Raw genomic sequence first — 18,321 nt, forward strand, 5'->3', positions numbered from 1 at the left:
TGGGCCTGTTCTCCTTAGGGCAGAGAAGGTTGAGAGGAGATTTGAAAGAGGTATTCAAAATCATGAAGGGTCTAGACAGAGTAGATAGAGAAACTGTTCCCATTGGCAGAAGGGTCAAGAACCAGTGGACATAGATTGGCAAAAGAACCAAAGGTAACATGAGGAAAAACTTTTTTACACAGTGAGTGGTTATGATCTGGAATGCACTGCTGGCGTGGAGGCAGGTTCAATCGTGGCTTTCAAAAGGGAACTGGATAAGTACTTGAAGGGAAAAAATTTGCAGGACTATGGGGATAGGGCAGGGGAGTGGGACTAGCTGGATTGCTCTTGCAGAGAATCAGCACGGACTCGATGGGTCAAATGGCCTCTTTCCGAGCTGTAACCATTCTATGATACACGCCTAAAGATTACCTGTCAAAGCTAGAATAAACAAAAAGAAAGAACGTGCATTTATATGGTGCCTTTCATGACCTCAGGATGTCCCAATCTGTTGTAATGTAGGAAACATGGCAGCCAATTTGCGTACAGCAAGGTCCCACAAACAATAATGAGATAATGACCAGATAATCTGTTTAGTGATGTTGGTTGAGGGATAAATATTGGCCAGGACACTGGCGAGAACTCCCCTTTTAGAATCATAAAAAGTTGCGGCATAGAAGGAGGCCATTTGGCCCATCGTGTCTGTGCCGGCCAAAAAAGAGCTATCCAACTTAATCCCGCTTTCCAGCACTTGGTCTGTAGCCCTGTAGGTTGCGGCACTTCAAGTGCACATCCAAGTACTTTTTAAATGAGTTGAGGGTTTCTGCCTCTACCATCCTTTCAGGCAGTGAGTTCCAGACCCCCACCACCCTCTGGGTGAAAAAATTTCTCCTCAGCTCCCTTCTAATCCTTCTACTAATTACTTTAAATCTATGCCCCCTGGTCACTGATCCCTCTGCTAAGGGAAATACGTCCTCCCTATCCACTCTATCTTGTCCTGTCATAATTTTATATATCTCAATTAAATCTCCCCATAGCCTCCTTCTCCAAAGAGAACAACCCCAGCCTATCCAATCTTTTCTCATAGCTAAAATTCTCCAGCCCTGGCAACATCCTCGTAAATCTCCTCTGTGCCTGTTTTTTTTCGAAAGAGTGCCATGGTATCTTTTATGTCCACCTGAGTGGGACTTGAACCCTACCAGTGAGCCAAGGCTGACACTGAAGCTTACAAAGAAAATAAAGTGGTAGAAATATGAACCCATCTTAGTCTTATCAATGATTATATTTTCGAAGTTTCAAAAATAGATACTTTATACTAAAGTACATAACAATGGTAACTGCATTTCTAAGAATTTCTTTGTATGTAAAATGTATTGGATGTTTCTAAGACATGATATTGCACTATATAAAAAATTCTTTTTAAAGTGATAAAATTGCATTCAGTACGTTTCACAATTAAAATGTTATGTTAAATATCAAATACACCTGTCTGTATGCATTTCTTGGCTACAAAATATTACTTCATGTCTACTAAACTTTATTTCCTGTTCTCATACTTTTTTGTCAACTTTTCCATTATAAATTCATGTATCCACATTTCAAATGGTAAAGCCGAATGTCAACCGGCTTCTGTCACTTTGTAATTACAAATCTGGCCAACAAGTGGCACTATATCATCTTTTTCTCACAAATTGCTCAAATGCTTTCTGAAAATCTTTCATTGCCATATTTTTCTCACTTACAGTCACAGCAAATGTGGTTTGTGACTTTAGCTAGGCTGTTTTGGTGCTTTGGGACGGGCGGAAACTTGATGGGAGGGATTCAAACAGGTAGTTACGAGGGAGATAAGCAAAGATCTGAGAGGCAACAACAAGGAATTGGGAGAGGAAAAGCTAGATTGTAGATGGGGTGGTAGTTTGCAAGGATAGAACATCAAGTGTAGATTTTTTGAGGAAAGGGTGATGTTAGTGGTTTTGAAAGGGAGGGGGAACAGCGAGTGGGAACCATTAACAATGTCAGCTAGCATGAAGGCCAGGAAAGGAAGTTGGGTAGTTAGCAGTTTAGTGGGAATGAGGTCGAGAGCAGGAGGTGAGTCTGGTGAAGGTTTGGCGTGGTGAGCTAGTTGAAAGAATGGTCTCTGTCTTGGACAAAGGAATCCATGAGCTCCTTACGCTTGTTGTTAGTGGTAAGGGTGGAGGAGACACAGAAGTGGAATTTGAGAAAGCTAATGGTGAAGAAAATATGTCAGGGGGTTATCTTTGCTCTCCAGGATAGTCCAAGAGTAATGGATGGTTTTGGCAGCGGAGAGTGAGGCCCAGTAGATTTTGATGTAGTCTAACCAGATCTAGTAATGGATAGCTAGGCCACTTGTATGCCAGATACATTTAAGTCTATAATGGGGAAACAATCAGAATGGGAGGCAGTGAAGGTTTTGTTATGGATAAGGGCATCAAACATGGAGATCAGGGAGCAGTTGAGCAAATTGACAGCTGCAGAAGTATTGTGTTGAATGAAGAGCCAAAGGTTCAGCAAATTGGTCTTTGAAATTGTAGTTGTAAGCGACTTGGGGGAAAGTTTTCCCAGGGGAGGATGCAGTCGGAAGTGGTCTTGAAAGGTGGTAGGGAGGTGTGAGTGACCAAGGATATAAGATGGCCTTGTCAATGATCAACACCTTGGGAATAGAGAGGCCATAGGAGATGGTGAGGTTGAGGGGGTGGCCATGAATATGGGTAGAAGAGTTCTTATGGAGGGAGCGGTTTAGGGAGAATAATAGTGAATTCCAAGGAGATTGGGCAAGGGGAGCAGAGATGGAGATTGAAATCACTGAGGATAAGGAGTTGCTCTCAATGCAGAAGCTGAGAGAGGAAAGGGAGGCTATCAGGGAAGAAATTCAGGTTAGGGCTTGGGGGAAGTAAGACAACAAGAATTTTAAAGGACAGGTGAGAGGAGTGGAACAGAGTGAGGTGCTCAAAGGAGTATAGGGAGAAACCAAGGTGTGACTGGTGATGAGGGGCACACCGGTTTGAGTAGGCCAGGTGGTAGCAGGTATAGCCACGCTGGGAGGCTTTGATAAGGGAGAAGGTGTTGCTACCCATGGGCCAAGTTCCAGTCAAAGCCAGGATGTCAATGCAATCATCTACAATAAGGTCATGGATGGCAAAAGCCTTCTTTGTCAATGAACAGATATTTCGGAGGGTAATACAGAAAGGGGAGGTCATTGCTAATCCGTCAGCAAAGTCCAAGGGGGCAGTGATGGGTCTTGTGAATGGGATAGGAAGGAGATTGGTGAAGTTAACCCCTAGCCAGTTGGTTGAATTTTGAAGCATATAGACTTTAATTATCACTTGTATTATGTTGACGGTCAGAAAGTATGAACATTCTAATTAGTGACATTTGGTAAACAAAGAGAGGGAAAGTCAGAGAGAGTGTCTTTCCTCATTCTAATTTGAGTCCTTTTAAATAAAAAAACAAATCATTTGAATTTTGAAAGCTGATATTACTTGATTATTATCAGGGTTTTGAAATGTAAACATTCTAATTACTAACAGCAGTTATATGCAAAGACAGTGAGAGGCAATGTCTTTCCTATCTTAATTTGAGTTTTTTTAAAAAATGAGTTGAATTTTAAAGCACTAATTATCACCTATGTTTTGTTGATAATTAATAATTTGAACTGTTTGAATGTTTACAACAACACTCATTTATATAGTGCCCTTAAAGTAGAAAGATCACAGTGGAGGGATGAAGAAAAATATAGATGCTAAGCCAAAGAAGATGATATTAGGATAGGTGACCAAAAGCTTGGTCAAACAGGTGGGTTTTAATCAGAGTTTTTTAGGGGTGGAAAGAGGTACAGAATTGGAGGAATTTAGGGAGAGAATTTCAGAACATGGGGCTTATTTGACTGAAGGTACAGTTGCCAGTGGTGGGGCCAAGGGATTGGGGGATGCACAAGAGGCCAGATTCAGAGAAACTGAGACTTTGATGGGGGGAGGGTTGTATGGCTGGAGGAGGTTAGGGAGAGGGGAGGCTAAGAAGAGGTTTAAACATGATGATGAGAGTTTAAAATTTGAGGCACTGGGGGACCAGGAGACAGTGTAGGTCAGCGAGGACAGGGGTGATGCTTGAGCGGACTTGGGATAGGATAAATGAGCAGCAGAGGTTTGCATGAGCTGAAATTTATGGTGGAAGGGAGGGCATTGGAATAGTCGAGTCTGGAGATAATAAAGGGTTTCAGCAGTAGATGGGCTGAGGTAGGGGCAAAGGTGTGTGATGTTACAGAGGTGAAAATAGCCAGTCTTTGCGATGAAGAGGATGTGCCGTCATAACCTCAGCTCGGGATTGAATAGGTCGCTGCGGCTGTGAGCAGTCTGGTTCAGCCTGTTACAGTGGCCAGGAAGTGGAATGGGATCGGTGGCAAGGGTAGGGAATTTGTGGTGGGGGCCAAAGGTAATGGCTTCAGTCTTCCCAGTGTTTAGCTGGAGGAAATTGCAGCTCATCCAAGACTAGATGTCAGACAACACTGAGACAGTAGAGAGATCAAGAGGGGTGGCTGAGAGGTACAGCTGGGTGTCATCAGCGTACATGTGGAAGCTGACCCCACATCAGCAGATGATGTCGCCAAAGGGCAACATGTAGATGAGGAAGAAGACGGGGACAAGGGTAGATTGTTGGGGGACTCTGGGGTGGGAACAGGAAGAGAAGCCATTGTTGGGGATGCTGTGGCAACAATAAGACAAGAGTGGAACCAAACCAGGGCAGTCCCATTGTGCTGGTCAACAGAGGAGAGACGTTGGAGGAAGATGGTGTGGTCAACCATGTCAAAGGCAGCAAATAGGGAGAGTGCACCATGGTCACAGTCTCAGAGGAAGCAATTTGTGACTTTGGTTATAGTCACTTTGGAGCTGTGGAGGAGTCATTACTACTGTCATCAAGTGACACCTATGCACCAATAACTTGCTCACCAGCACTCAGCTTGGGTTCTCCCAGAGCCGCACAGCTCCAAATCTCATCAGGGTCTTGATCCTGATGAACACAAGAGCTAGATGGCAGAGGAGACATGAAATTGCTGCCCTGGATATCAGGGCAGCATTCAATCGAATATGGAATCATATTCTGAAAATCGAGTGATGGGAAAACTGAGGTCAATTGGGAGTCAAAGGCAAAACCATCCAGTGACCAAAAGATGGATGTGGTTGTTAGAGGCCAATCATTGCAACCCCAGGATATAGTAACATAGTAACAGTTTCAGGCAGGAAAATACCATTAGTCCATCTAGTCCACCTATCCACAATATTCCCATGGTGCATTTCTAATAACCCTGAATTCCATTTGTTAAGAAGAACCTGTCTAGATCCTTCTTTAAATCCATTGAGGGTTCTTGTTCCACCATCCATTCCGGTAATCTGTTCTATATACAAACCACCCATTTAGTAAAAAAAAAGTTCCCCCTGCATTTTCTTTTGTTCTGCTTAATTTTTACATATGACTCCTTGTGCTTAAATTCTGTACACAGAAGACATGCTTACTTGGATCCAATTTGACCAAGCTTTGCATAATTTTAAACACCTCTGTCATACCTACCTCTAAGTCTTCTATTTTCAATAGAGACAAGACCTAGGGTAATCAGTCTTTCCTCATACATTATTACCTTCAGGTCTGGGATAAACTGTGTAGCCCTTCTCTGTACCCCTTCCAATAACTGAATATCCTGTTTGAAATAAGGAGATCAAAACTGCATGCAGTACTCCAGATGTGGTCCCACCAGGGCCAAGTACAGCTAATGAGATTGGCAGGAAATTTGAGTGTAAGTGGACAACAGGCACATGAATGGATGGAATTTCCCAATTATGCCCCCACAGGAAATTTCACCCCAGATATCTACATGCAATTGGTACTTGCACACTATCTTGCTGTATATTCCCAGCTTTAAAAACGATAAGGGATAAAAATTAAATTCTTTGGAGCATGTATAAATATAAAAGCCACTTATTTACAGTTTTCACAGAATACTAGACACAGTTGTCAAATTCAATCTCCAAAGCACCAGCAAAAATCCCACATTATCATTTACTACAAATGTAATTCAGTAATGAATAGCCCTGATGTTAACCTCTAACATAAGGTAGCAATGGCCCAGATTTTGCTGAAAAAATAATGCCGTCTGAACAATGTGTGATGTTATTAATGCACAAATTGGCCAGCAACTTGTGGCGAGGAAGGGATACCACGTGAATTGCGAATCACAAGTTGCTGGCCAATTTGTGTCGCCCCGTTGTTAGCTCCACGAAAGTGGCATCACGCGCTTAACCTCCCCATGATTTTCATGCAAGTTGCTGCATTTCTACATTAATTCTTATGTTTCTAATTGTCCATTAAACTCGCCACAGAAAGTTAAGTCTCATAATTAACAGCATAAGTACCATTTTATGACTTCATAATTGTTAATGATTGCCAATCAACCTCTCTTGCCCAGAAAGTAAACAACTATAAGTGTGGAGTCTCATTCTTTCAGGTTGTGAATTGTTTTAGGAGATTTTAAAAATATCATATTTTAACATTTAAAATGTTTTTCTTTTCTTTCCTGTCTTTTTTTTCTCTCTTTCTTAATCCAATCTTTCTTTCCTTCTTTATTTCTCTTCCTGTTCCTGATTTGACATTGAATTCTCACCCACTCTAATTCACCCTTCTTCTCAGTCCTCCCTCTGTTTATTTCTCAATCCTTAAATCTCATTGGTTAAGGAGATAATCTGTTTGTCCTGCTGTTCACCAAGGTCCCAGATGCCATGTTTCCGTTGTCGTGCTTCTATCAGCTCACACTTCCACCAACTTTGTGGGGAAAAATTTTTAAAACTTAAATGTGCACGAGCAAGTCTAACTAACTGGGCACGCCGCAAGATGCCCTGCTCCAGCAAAATCTGGCCCATTATCTTCTAATTCACTGTGAACAATGCCATGGGAGATATGCTAGTTTTTATTACAATATATAGATAATTGTAAACAATTTTACAACACCAAGTTATAGTCCAACGATTTTATTTTTAATCCCTTTAATTTTTAATCAATATATAGATAAAGGACTGACCAAATTTGGTCTTGGCTTATCTCTATTTAAATGTTTTGTTTATAATCTTGTATTACAGAATGTTTACTAAATGCTTTTTCATGACGATAGTATGGATGAGGAAAAGAGTTGAGGGGACTTTACATGTAATCTAAGTGCGCCTTGTGCAAGCTCAGCATGAAGTGACATTACTATTAAATTATTAGACGTTTACTGTCAACCATCCAGGTCAAAGAAGTTGGGTGGTGGTGAAAATCCCAGTGGGTAAACAAGAAAATTGTTCACGTAACCTTTTGTTCTCATCTCTTCCCCCAAACTAAAGTTATATCATTCAAGTGATTTTCTGTCATCCTTGTCTTGCACAGGTTGTTAATGTACACCAGATCACAGTGGACTCTTATTTGGAGGACATTTTGTTGAAGTCCATGCAAGATACAGCGGAGGAACTAGCACGGCAAGAGATCCGCAAAATGGCTGATGAAATCAATGATGCTGCCTATGAAATTGAACAGCAGTATGTAGCTATTAATTACTTGTTTTGTATATTTAAACTTGATTGGCTGTGAATTTTATTATCATGATCGAAAGACAAAGCCAAAAGTTGAACCAGAATACCACTTACCTTTTTGTGGCCTTTTCTACCTGCATTCCCGCCTTTAAAGATCTATGAATCTGCACCCAAATCTCTTTGTTCTCCATTCTTTACAAATCTTAACATTTAGGATATACTTTGTGTTCTTTTCTCCAAAATGTTCTACTTCATATTTCTCTGCATCTACCCAATCCACTAACTTGTCCATGTCCATCTGCTATCTCCTGCATTCTTTCTTACGGTTTGCCATGTCTTCTAATTTTGGTATCATCAGCAAACTTCAATATCATTCCTCTTGTAACCTATATCCAAATCATTTATATAAATGAAAAACAAGAGATACCAGCACAAATCCTCGAGGTGCACCATTACTCACATTCTGCTAATCTGAAAAAAAACATTTACCCCTAATCTTTGCTTTCTGTCCCTTCACCACCACCTCTATCCATGCAGCTACATCAGGAACATACTGTGGAAAATCAGACACAAACTCACATTACCTTCTGCAGTATGACTGCATTGTATTACCATGCTCCTAGGAATAGAAAACTTGGGGGAAAAATTGGAAAGGGCCTGTTTTTGGGCGGGTGTAGCACGATCCGTTATTACCCCGCGTTCAATGGTCCCTGCGCAGGCAGGACGAGATTTTTGTCAGGCCTGAGGACTTACCTGCAATCTGCGTTGGAAATCAGCCTTAAACGAGGATTCCATGCAATTCGCACTTTCCACCAGTAGGGGGAAGCTCCAATCTCTTAAAGGCAGGCTGTCTGTTAGAAAATCTCTTAAAGGTAGCTGGTACCTGTTATTTGCTGAATTTAACAGCCTGCTGTCTGCACGGAGTCTGAACGGAGATCAGACATTGCACACGTAAAGCACAGATGCAGGTCCCAGACCTATTTTTATATACTGATGAGTTATGTTAAAACATTGAATAAAGGTTGCGCACCACTAAATCCCACATCCTCCAATCTGAATGCAAGACCTCACCCAATCTGCCGATCTGAGGCTCCGTGCACCAAGGTTCTCTGCTGATGCACCAGAGGCCTTGGTGCAAGAGGTGGACAGAAGGAGGCATATCCTATATCCGCAGGTGGGGGGGAGGGGGGAGCGCAAGAGGCCCTCCAGAAATACACCCAAAAGGTAGTGGGAGGCAGTAGGGGATGAAGTCAATGCCAGGCGCACAGCATCATGAACATGGATGCAGAACAGGAAGATGTTCAGTGCTTTGACATGAGTGGTCAAGATGAGTGAGGTCAACTGTCAAGTGGCATCTCCTACCAACTACACCACTAGCCGCATCCATTGCTCCATGCATTACACCTCCCATCATCCACATACCAACAAACTCTTTCCATCAGTACTCAACCCTCTCACTCTTACACATTACCACCGTTGCAAGGCGCTAACCCACAACTCACAGGCCACACACACTGGCAGCTATTCAACCATGATAGGTGCATCACCCAGACACACGTCCCGCTTTCTTGCAGGAGAAGCTGGCACATATCAGGAGGCAACAAATGGCGATGGCATTTTGCCCCTCGAGCCTGTTACACCATTCGATCAGATCAGGGTGGACCTGTGACCTAACTCCATATCCCTTAAAACCCTTGGTTCGCAGAAATCTATCAATCTCAAATTTAGAATTCTCAATTGTGCTAGCATTAACTACCGTTTGCAGAAGCCCGTTCCAAACTTCTCCCACCCTTTGCACATAGAAGCATTTCCCAACTTCACTCCTGCATGTCCTGGCTCTAAATGTTAGGCTATGTCCCCGCGTCCTAGTATTCAAGTGTAGCAGACCTCCAAAAACAGTTACAAAAGTCTCGGCAGCCAGAAGCAATAATCCAGCCACTAACTTGTAAATCCTGCATAGATAGTGCCGGTGGGGGGGGGTCCTCCAGACACTCTAAGACACGTTCAGATGGTCGGGGTTAAGACTGTGCATTGAGTTGAGCGTTAAGTCCCAAAATGGTGTCTATCACTTTAAATCAGTGTTGCACATAGATTGAAGCCGTTTTCTTCCTACTTTACATGATTCCAGTGTTCGTTATCTGCGCCTGCGCTAACTCCTATACCAAAATGGCGTCTGGCGCACATCACGCTGGAAACGTGCGTGTGCATCCAAGACTCCATCTTGGATGTTCAAGAGGGCGTGTAGCGCCGAAACAACGGGCGCTACACGGCCCAATTTAGCACCCCTTATATAGGCTGCAATGGCATCAAAGATGTTGACCCTGAAAATTCTCAGGCCCACTGCACTGGCAAAGGTGTGGCAAGGCCGGCACCACTGACGTCTGCTTCTGACCCTGCCAGAATATCCGGGGTGAGGGTGGACTCATCTCATTTAGATATTTTCAGAGGGCACCCGCACCAGTATGAACACTTTTTGGGAACCCCCTTGGGGGGCAAAAATGTATCGGGGGGCTGCGGTCATTGGGGGTCCACCCCAAAAGTTGCAGCTCTGCCTATGATCAGCCCTCCTTATAAGAGGTCTGATTTTTAAAAAAATTGCCACAGTCAATTCTGACGATATGTCCTGGAGCCCCCAGTGAACCCCACTTCCATCCCTACAATGAACTGGTCGCCAAGTTCTTCTTAGTGTTCAGATTGTTGGCTGAAAAGGAGGCAGGAGCCGTAGGAATTCCAGCAGAGAAATGTCTTCCAACCAACCCCAACTCCTTTGACAGAGGGTTTGAAGCGCCTTTGGAAACTGGCTGCAGAGTTCTTCTGTGCAGAGACCTTGTGTTTCTGGATCGTGTCCAGTTTTCTGCTCCCACCTGACCTCTTGCGTCCAATTTATCCCCCCTCCCCCCACCCATTACATCTCAGGCCTTGAGGAAATTTGGGCTGTGTATTTTGGTTTATTCCAAAAGTACTGTGAATTAGAAACTGGAATGTCTGAATTTCTCTCGTTTTACTTTAATATTCAGCATATGTATAGTAACATTTTTGTAAATGTTATATAAAAGGAACTGTACATATTTTAAAACCCTGCTTTTTGTATACTCATTAGCCTAGGATGATAGTTGAAGACTTTAATCAGTTTGAGATACATTATTCCAGACTGCAACCATCAGATTTTGACATTGTACAAATCAGTCAAATAGAATTATGTTATATGGTAGTCTAATGGTATTCTGCTTTTAAGTGCACTCTCAAATTCCTCACTGCTTTGAGTATCTTATCTGCTGCAGGGAGGTCCAGTGTGGAGGCCAATGGTGGCACTGCTCTTGAAAATTACATTGAATTTACAAAGTGCTGAACTATTTGAAAATTTACTGTTGTGGAGGTATTAATTTGACTGCCTTATTTGGATAATGGAAAATAATTAATTATGTGATATTCTGCTTATCCCAACACTTAGGGAATGTTTGTTCCTTCATGATGCACTGTTGCTTCCAACTAGTAAAAATTTATTCTGCTAAACAGTAGTCTGACTTAAGTTGTTCTCTCATTAGCCGGACCCATCTACAATCAGAAGAAATTGTTTCAGAATTGGTCCACAGCTTCCTAATTCCAGAAGCGCACAAAATAATAATGAGGGACAGAGGTAAGAAAGAATAAAATGCGTGGAATGAAAATGAGAAACATTATATTTGGATTTATTAACGAAACAAGATTTTTGAATTTGATAAACCAGACATGAAGGCAGGTGGTAAGACAAGGTCTAAGGATCCCACATTATTCTTTTGAGAGTAGGCCCATTCTGTGAGAGCGAGGCACATGCACTTTGGTTTCTTTATTTTGATGTAATTTGTAAACTGATGTTCCCTAGCTTCTCACTACATCCATGCTAGTAGTCCCACCAAAATCAGTGAGAAACTCTAAATAAGATTTTTTTTTAAAAATTCCTATTATTGTATATTAAAATCTATATCAATTAGTTTTAAGGGGAGATTAGTGTGGAAAAACATAGTAACCACTTAATAGTATAGTGCAATATTTGCATTTCCCATAGCTGCTATCTTCATATAAACATTCATAAATGCCAGCAGAAGTGGGTATTTTCTCACTGTGCTAAACTAAAAAACTTTTTAAATACAGTTTAGGAAAATTTTTGTGGTTTTATAAATGTCTCTAATTCTGCTTGTATATTTCTGATGAAATTCTAAATCATTAATGAAATGTTTTTTTTCTTTTCCTCCAATAGTAAAACTATTCCAGAGTAGGCATCTCCTTGCTGCCCACCGCATTATTCACAATAAGGCTGAACCTATCATAACAGATGCACCTGATTCAGTATCCAGCAGTGTTGCAAAGGATGTTATGAATGCTGCACTCACCAATGTTGAGAAAGAAATGAAGAAGACGCATGAATCATAAAGTGAGAAACTAGGAAGTTTTAAACCTGCACCCGAGATTAGGAAAGTGGACTGGGGTGGGGGGGGGGGGGTAATTTTCCATTTCATCAACTGGTTGGCAATTTTTACCCCATTGATTTCAGCTGCATCTAAATTAATTCCTTTTAGACCATGGAAAGTATTGTAATTCTTTCTCTCGTGATCACACACATACACAACATGCAGGAAACATTGCATTGGCTTTGGCACTGCACATTCTCAAAGGTACCCAGTCTAATTTTTTTACCCTTTTAAAATCTATTTATTTTTCAGCAATTTTCTCTCCTCTTCACCTGAAGACTTTTAAGTCTTTGTTGGCATACTGTTCCACAGGCACCATTTGCCCTCCAGTACCTTGCCCAACTGACCATTATTCATCCATGAGCCTTAACTATGAGTGTGTGCATGATATTCAACTATGGGGAGAAGGGGTGGGATCAGATCTGAACCCAATCCATTCTTTATTTGATATCCACATGTATATTTACAGCAGGGGCTCCTTGATGATTAAGAGTGGGGGTCCTGGCCAGTTTATCTCTCCCTAACTCATGGGCACTTATTGAATTGTATTGATTCCACTGCTGTCCTGTTGAGATAAATAAACCTGGTAAAGGCCAGAAATGAACCCTGGAACCTTACTGTTACTGTTCAACTATTTACTGGGATAAACTTGCTAAGCCATTGGTGGAGCCAATTTTTATTTTGCATTTAGTCATCAGTAGAAGATGCTCATCGTGAGTCAGGACATTTGTGGTGGTCTGCACCACAGAAATGTACATAGCCAGCATTATTGACAGACAGATGTGCTTTCAGCAGAGCATGTTAATTGTCAAATGTTTCCTCTACTAAACACCAGTCAGGATTGAGTAACAATCTGCTTGAGAGACAGGCATTATTTATTTGAATTTACTTACAAATCAAAAAAAAATGTACAGACAGATGTAAGGGTGATCCTTGGGCTGAATGCATTATAAGCACATTTTGCAAAGTAGCTGTGTGCCATAGTTGGTGAAATATAAAGTCTCTTCTATTAAAGGTATTACATATAATTTTGAAGAGAGGTTAAGGATGTTGCATGTATTAACATCGTAAATTATTTTTAACTTGCCTTCCATCTCCTCCAATCATACTTCTTCACCCTGTTTTTGGCTCAATATTGTATTATGTATACATATTCCCATAAGGCATCATTATTACAAAAAATCCAATGGTTTACATGATGAGCAATATCATGGCAGGTTTAGCTAGCAAAGAAAATACAAAAAGTTAAAAACACAAAGAAGAAAAAGAAGTTTAAAATAGCTGAGCAAGATGTGCTTGCTTTACATCATATCTGCGTTGTCTTCTGAGTCTCAGACTCCCTGCTTAAATAGCTAGTCCATCAAAACCGTACTGTTTATGCTGTTTACTATTGTGCAAATGACAGCACAAAACCTACTGCTTTGAAAGTTACTTTAAAAATATTGTATCTGCTGTTCAATAAACATTCAAAAAGGTTTTTGGACACCTCAGTTTGTAGGTTTGCATTGTATAACTCAGCGGTGTACAAACTGTGGCTCTGGAGCCATATGCGACGTCCCTGAGCTCTAGCTATGCTGCTTTTGAAGATCGGGCAACTAAGTGCACTTATGTTTCTTCTCTGGTTTATCCTGTTTGAGTTTTGTGCACTTAGAGGTTTGGAAGGGCTGTTCTTGGCAGTGTTACTGCACTGGTAGATAATTTCTAAATTAAAACATCAAGAACTCTTAGTATCAGCAACTTGAGATATTAATAAGAATGTATTAATACGATGGTCAATCTCAATTGTGTGTGTGTGGAATCGGACAAATTCCAACAGCTAGACAAAAAAAATCTTAAATTTATATGGAGTCAAGAAAGAGCACAAAGCAGCAATAGAAAAGGTGGGCAAGGAACTTAAAAAAAAGAACGATTTTTTAAAATTAATGCAAAGGAAAGAGAAATAGCTTGCATTTATATAGTGTCTTTCACGACCTTAGGACATCCCAAAGCGCTTAACAGCCAATGAAGTACTTTTGAAGTTTGGTTACTGATGTGTAAAATGTGGCAGCCAATTTGCGCACAGCAAGGTCCCACAAACAACAATGAGACAATGCCCAGATAATTTTTTTTTAAGTGATGTTGGTTGAGGGAACTCCCCTTCTTCAAATGGTGCCATGGGATGTTTTACATCCACCTGAGGGGGCAGATGGGGCCTCAGTTTAACGTCTTATCTCAAGGGTCGGCACCTCCAACAGTGCAGCACTCCCTCAGTTCTGCCATGTAGGTGCTCAAGGTGGAGCCTCATCACGCCAGTGTGTTTGGGATCGACTGTAAGGCAAAGAAATGGGGAAGAAAGACCAGTAATTCTAATAAACCAGTGATGGTGTTATTTGAACCTTTAATTTAGACTTATAGTCTTGTAACTCCTGGTTAAAAAGGAGCACAGAGCTTTAATTGATTTTAAAGGAAAGCATCATAAAATACTAGACTTTAAACATGATATCTGTATATTTTAAATGCTACATGTTTGCAGCTGGAAGTTTAATAATCCAGTTGTAGTTTGAGCATTTTTAAATGTCACTGAAACTTTTTTTTTCTTTCAGATATTTACTGTGAATATTTTGCCCTCAACTTTGAATATTTAAGAAGAAATCAATCTGGTTAAAATGAAGTGACTTTAATGTAGTGTTTCTTTTGTTCTTTTTCACATGCACTTTATCCACAAGCTCCTTCAGTAACTAGTAATAGTTAAAATAATTAGAGTAAAGTATAGAGGTAACTTTGTAGTAATAAACTGACGTGAACAAAAAATAAAGCTAATTGTTTTAACTATTATTGTTGTGCACTCATTAAATGAAGTGCAGTGTGTGAAACATCTGGTAATTAACCATATCTGACTGCGGAATAGATGCAAGCACTTTGAGATTTGACTTAAGTAGTCACAAGATCACAGGGTACATAAGAATGCGGACAGTCATTCTTCCATCCAGAACTACCCTACACTTCCGCCACTGCTGCATCAAATTGTCTCTAATGATTTCAGGATTTTATAGCCTCCACCACTCTCCCCAGCATTCCATTCCTCACGTTGATCACTTTGTGTGAAGAAGAACCTCCTGATATCAGTCCTAAAGTTGACTTTTACTAGTTTGAATCTGTGAACCTTTGTCCTATTCCCACACTTCAACTTAAGGTAATACTCCAGATTAACTTTTTCCAAATTAATTACTACCTTTATATACCTCTAAGATCATGTCGCAGACGCCTCCTTTTCAGGCTGAAAAGCCCAAGTCTCTCTAGTCTTCCCCATAACTCAGACCTCTGCCATTAGGGATCAGCCTCAGAGGACTCTTCTTTGCACTGCCTCCAGTGCTTGAATGTCTCCCTTGTTTCTCGGCAACCAGAATAGGACACGGTACTCAAGGTATGAACTGACCAGAGCATTGTACAGTTTGATCATGCCTTCTGACTTGTATTCTACTGTTTTAGCTACATAGCTCATCATTCTATTGGCTTTGTTGATCATTGCTCTGCATTGATTGGAGCTGCTGAGCATTGAATCTACTAAGACTCCAAGTTCTCTTTCAACTTATCCGTAGCTATTTCAACACTATTCATGAATTATGTATGTTGCCCATTTTTGGTTTCCTGTGTGCAATCTTTTACACTTTTCTGCATTAACTTCATTTCCCATTGTTCAACCCACTCAAATATTTTGTTTAGCTCATTCTGTGTTGTTCCTATCTTCCCTTGTGAATACTTTGAGAAAGTAATCAATGAGAATATTTACTACCTTGTAAATCGTACATCATCTGTTTCAAGCCTATTTGCTCTTTTAATGTCTTTACCCCTTCTCTAACAGTCCTCTTGCTAGTGTAGTACCGAAATAACTTTTACATTATATTTTGCATCTTCAGCTATGCTTTTTTAATATTTATTTAATATCTGACTTTTGGTTCAATGTGAAATATTTTCTAGCAACCTGTTTATTTGACGATTAGTGTGAATGACTCCAATAAATCACTTTGGGGACAAATAAAAGTTGTTTTTAACCACACTTGGCAGACTCCTGTGCCTAATTGAGGTGAGGAAAGAGAGACTGTAGAGGGGAAAAAAGGTAAGGAATGCAGAACCAGCCAGATACATAAAGGAAATCCTAATGATACTGATAATGAGAACAGAAAGATGATTGTGTATGTTTCTAGAATTTGTTGGATAATTGCCATATTTTCACAATATGTCTCTATTATGACAGAGCAAGGCACTTGTAGCTTTAGAAGAGCTGGGGAAATTAGAATAAATAAAAGCAGACTTAATCAGAGAGTCACTTATGATATTTGTAAATCAGCTGAATGGTAAAATAAACTATTACTGGTTTGCAAAGAAACAAAGGAATTGGAGTAATCATACATGTAATAAAATAATGAATTGAGCTTGGACAGTGGATTCCTGTGTGTGACTCACAGTAAAATGGTGACTAACAAATTGGAATGGATGTTAGGTGTGATTATGGACATATTTTTCAACAATGGCAGTCACTCTGGAAATGTCTGAGTCCCTACAAAAACTGGGATGCAGCTGTCCAAAAGTGGTGTTGACGGTCTGTTCCAGGTTTCTATTAACAAAAATAAGTGGGCAGAACTGTAGTGGGGTGGGACTTCTACCTGCAGATATTCAAGAATACTGAACTTTCAAAATTCCTGGGGTCAGCTAATTTGCATAATCTGGGACAGGGAAGGAGTATGAGCCTTTCCACTAAGGGAGCAGATATATTTATTGGGGGGGGGGGGTGGAGGAGAGGTGTCAGGGGATTCAGAAACAAGGCAGAGCAGGAGGACCACTTGTGCATTTAAAGAGGTGCATTAATTTAAAATGGTGAGCAAGCTGTGCTAAGAAGCCAGCAAAGGCAGCATCATGGACTATGTGGAAGGAGGTGGCTGTTGCTGTGAGTGGCATCTCATTAAACCCAAGGATCCCTATACAGTGTTTGAAGTTTAATGACCTCACAAGGTCAGACACAATGTGAGTTGTCAGCTGAATAACAAGAAAGCGTACTGAAACACAGATGAAGAAAATGGGTAGTCCCTGCCCTGATATTCCAGCTGTGCCATTTGATGTATCACAGTACCATGTTCCTTGCCCCAGAAGCACTGTAGCCTGGTATCACTCATCACAATTCATCTACTCAGTCCACTAAGTTGCATACATCTAATCTGATAGCATATCCACTAAAGTACTCCCTTCAAATTATGATCAATGCTAGTGATGCTTGATGCTCAAAACCAGTATGTGGTGTATTACATGAGATCTCAGTTGAGCTGCTGCAGGTAGTGGCATATATGCTGGTGATGCTCAGGGGATATTACAGCCCCTGAGCATCACCAACCTGTTCCAGGGCAGGAACACCCAGTTCCTGATTGAACCAAATTCAAGCTTCTATGATGAGTCCAATTGTGATGTGTGCGATTAATCAAAAGCCTGATTTTGGGAAAATATAGATTATTTGCTGGACACCTGCCCGAGGTCTGGTTGCAAGCTCGGACTAACTAGTCATTTAGATATTGACACACATTACTATGCTGCACAGTAAATACTTAAAGGCACTTTGAAAAATCTCTGGGCACCTAGAAAATATTGAGAAAAGGGGAAGGGTGGAGGGTTGGGGTGGTTAGAGGAATTTTTCAGATTTTTTTCTCTCTAATTAGCCTTGTTTTTTTTTCCTCTCCCAGGAGATTACATGGCTGCTGGTGGGTCAAGGGTGTCTAATTACAATCCTTAAGGCTACAAATGGAAATGAAACATTTTGAATAAATTATACTTTTGAATGAAATACTGCTCATCATATGGCAAGCTATATTATATTGGCTTGTTAACTACAAGCTAAAGCCAATCATCCTACTGTTTTACAGAATCATGCAATACTTCTAGTACTGACCTGTGATTGATTTTAATTTGTGGATAAATAAATTTAGAAGAGAAGAAGGAGTTGTGAGGAAGGACATACTTTCTATAGATATTGACAGGTATTGCAGCAGTTCCAAAAACAAATAAAATGTTTTCATGTATAAGTAGATCTATGGAATATATAGTTTAATAAAGTGAAGTAATAGTTACAGACAAATTACATTATGAAGACATGATGTATCCCATGACAGCTGCTGGGTTGATAATTACAACTTTGTCAGTGGTGAATTAAGTTACGGTCAACTGTAAAAGAGTGAGATATCAAATATGAGAGGTAGCTATTAATTTATTCTGGTTCTACTATATGTTAATTTTTGATCTGGCAAAGTTAGGAAGAAAGAACTTGTATTTATATTGTAAGTTCTTGTATTCTTTATCTT

At 40.5% G+C, this 18,321-nt stretch overlaps 1 protein-coding gene across 2 annotated transcripts in view; it reads left to right on the plus strand.

Moving 5' to 3' along the window:
• cfap91 (cilia and flagella associated protein 91) overlaps positions 1–16,043 on the plus strand; it is a 65,093-nt gene extending 49,050 nt beyond the window's left edge. Inside the window, exons 15-18 of one of the 2 annotated variants that reach the window (XM_067993016.1) lie at positions 7,408–7,556; positions 11,096–11,187; positions 11,788–11,961; positions 14,581–16,043. In XM_067993016.1, coding sequence (XP_067849117.1) covers positions 7,408–7,556; positions 11,096–11,187; positions 11,788–11,960 — 414 coding nt within the window. In that variant the 3' untranslated portion in view covers position 11,961; positions 14,581–16,043. Of the gene's footprint in view, positions 1–7,407; positions 7,557–11,095; positions 11,188–11,787; positions 12,006–14,580 lie in introns of those variants that run through there. The other variant, XM_067993017.1, reaches the window with a different exon arrangement.
• Positions 16,044–18,321: the final 2,278 nt, after the last annotated feature.

Source organism: Heptranchias perlo, chromosome 11 (assembly GCF_035084215.1).
Source record: "Heptranchias perlo isolate sHepPer1 chromosome 11, sHepPer1.hap1, whole genome shotgun sequence".
In the NCBI taxonomy this organism is placed as follows: Eukaryota; Metazoa; Chordata; class Chondrichthyes; order Hexanchiformes; family Hexanchidae; genus Heptranchias; species Heptranchias perlo.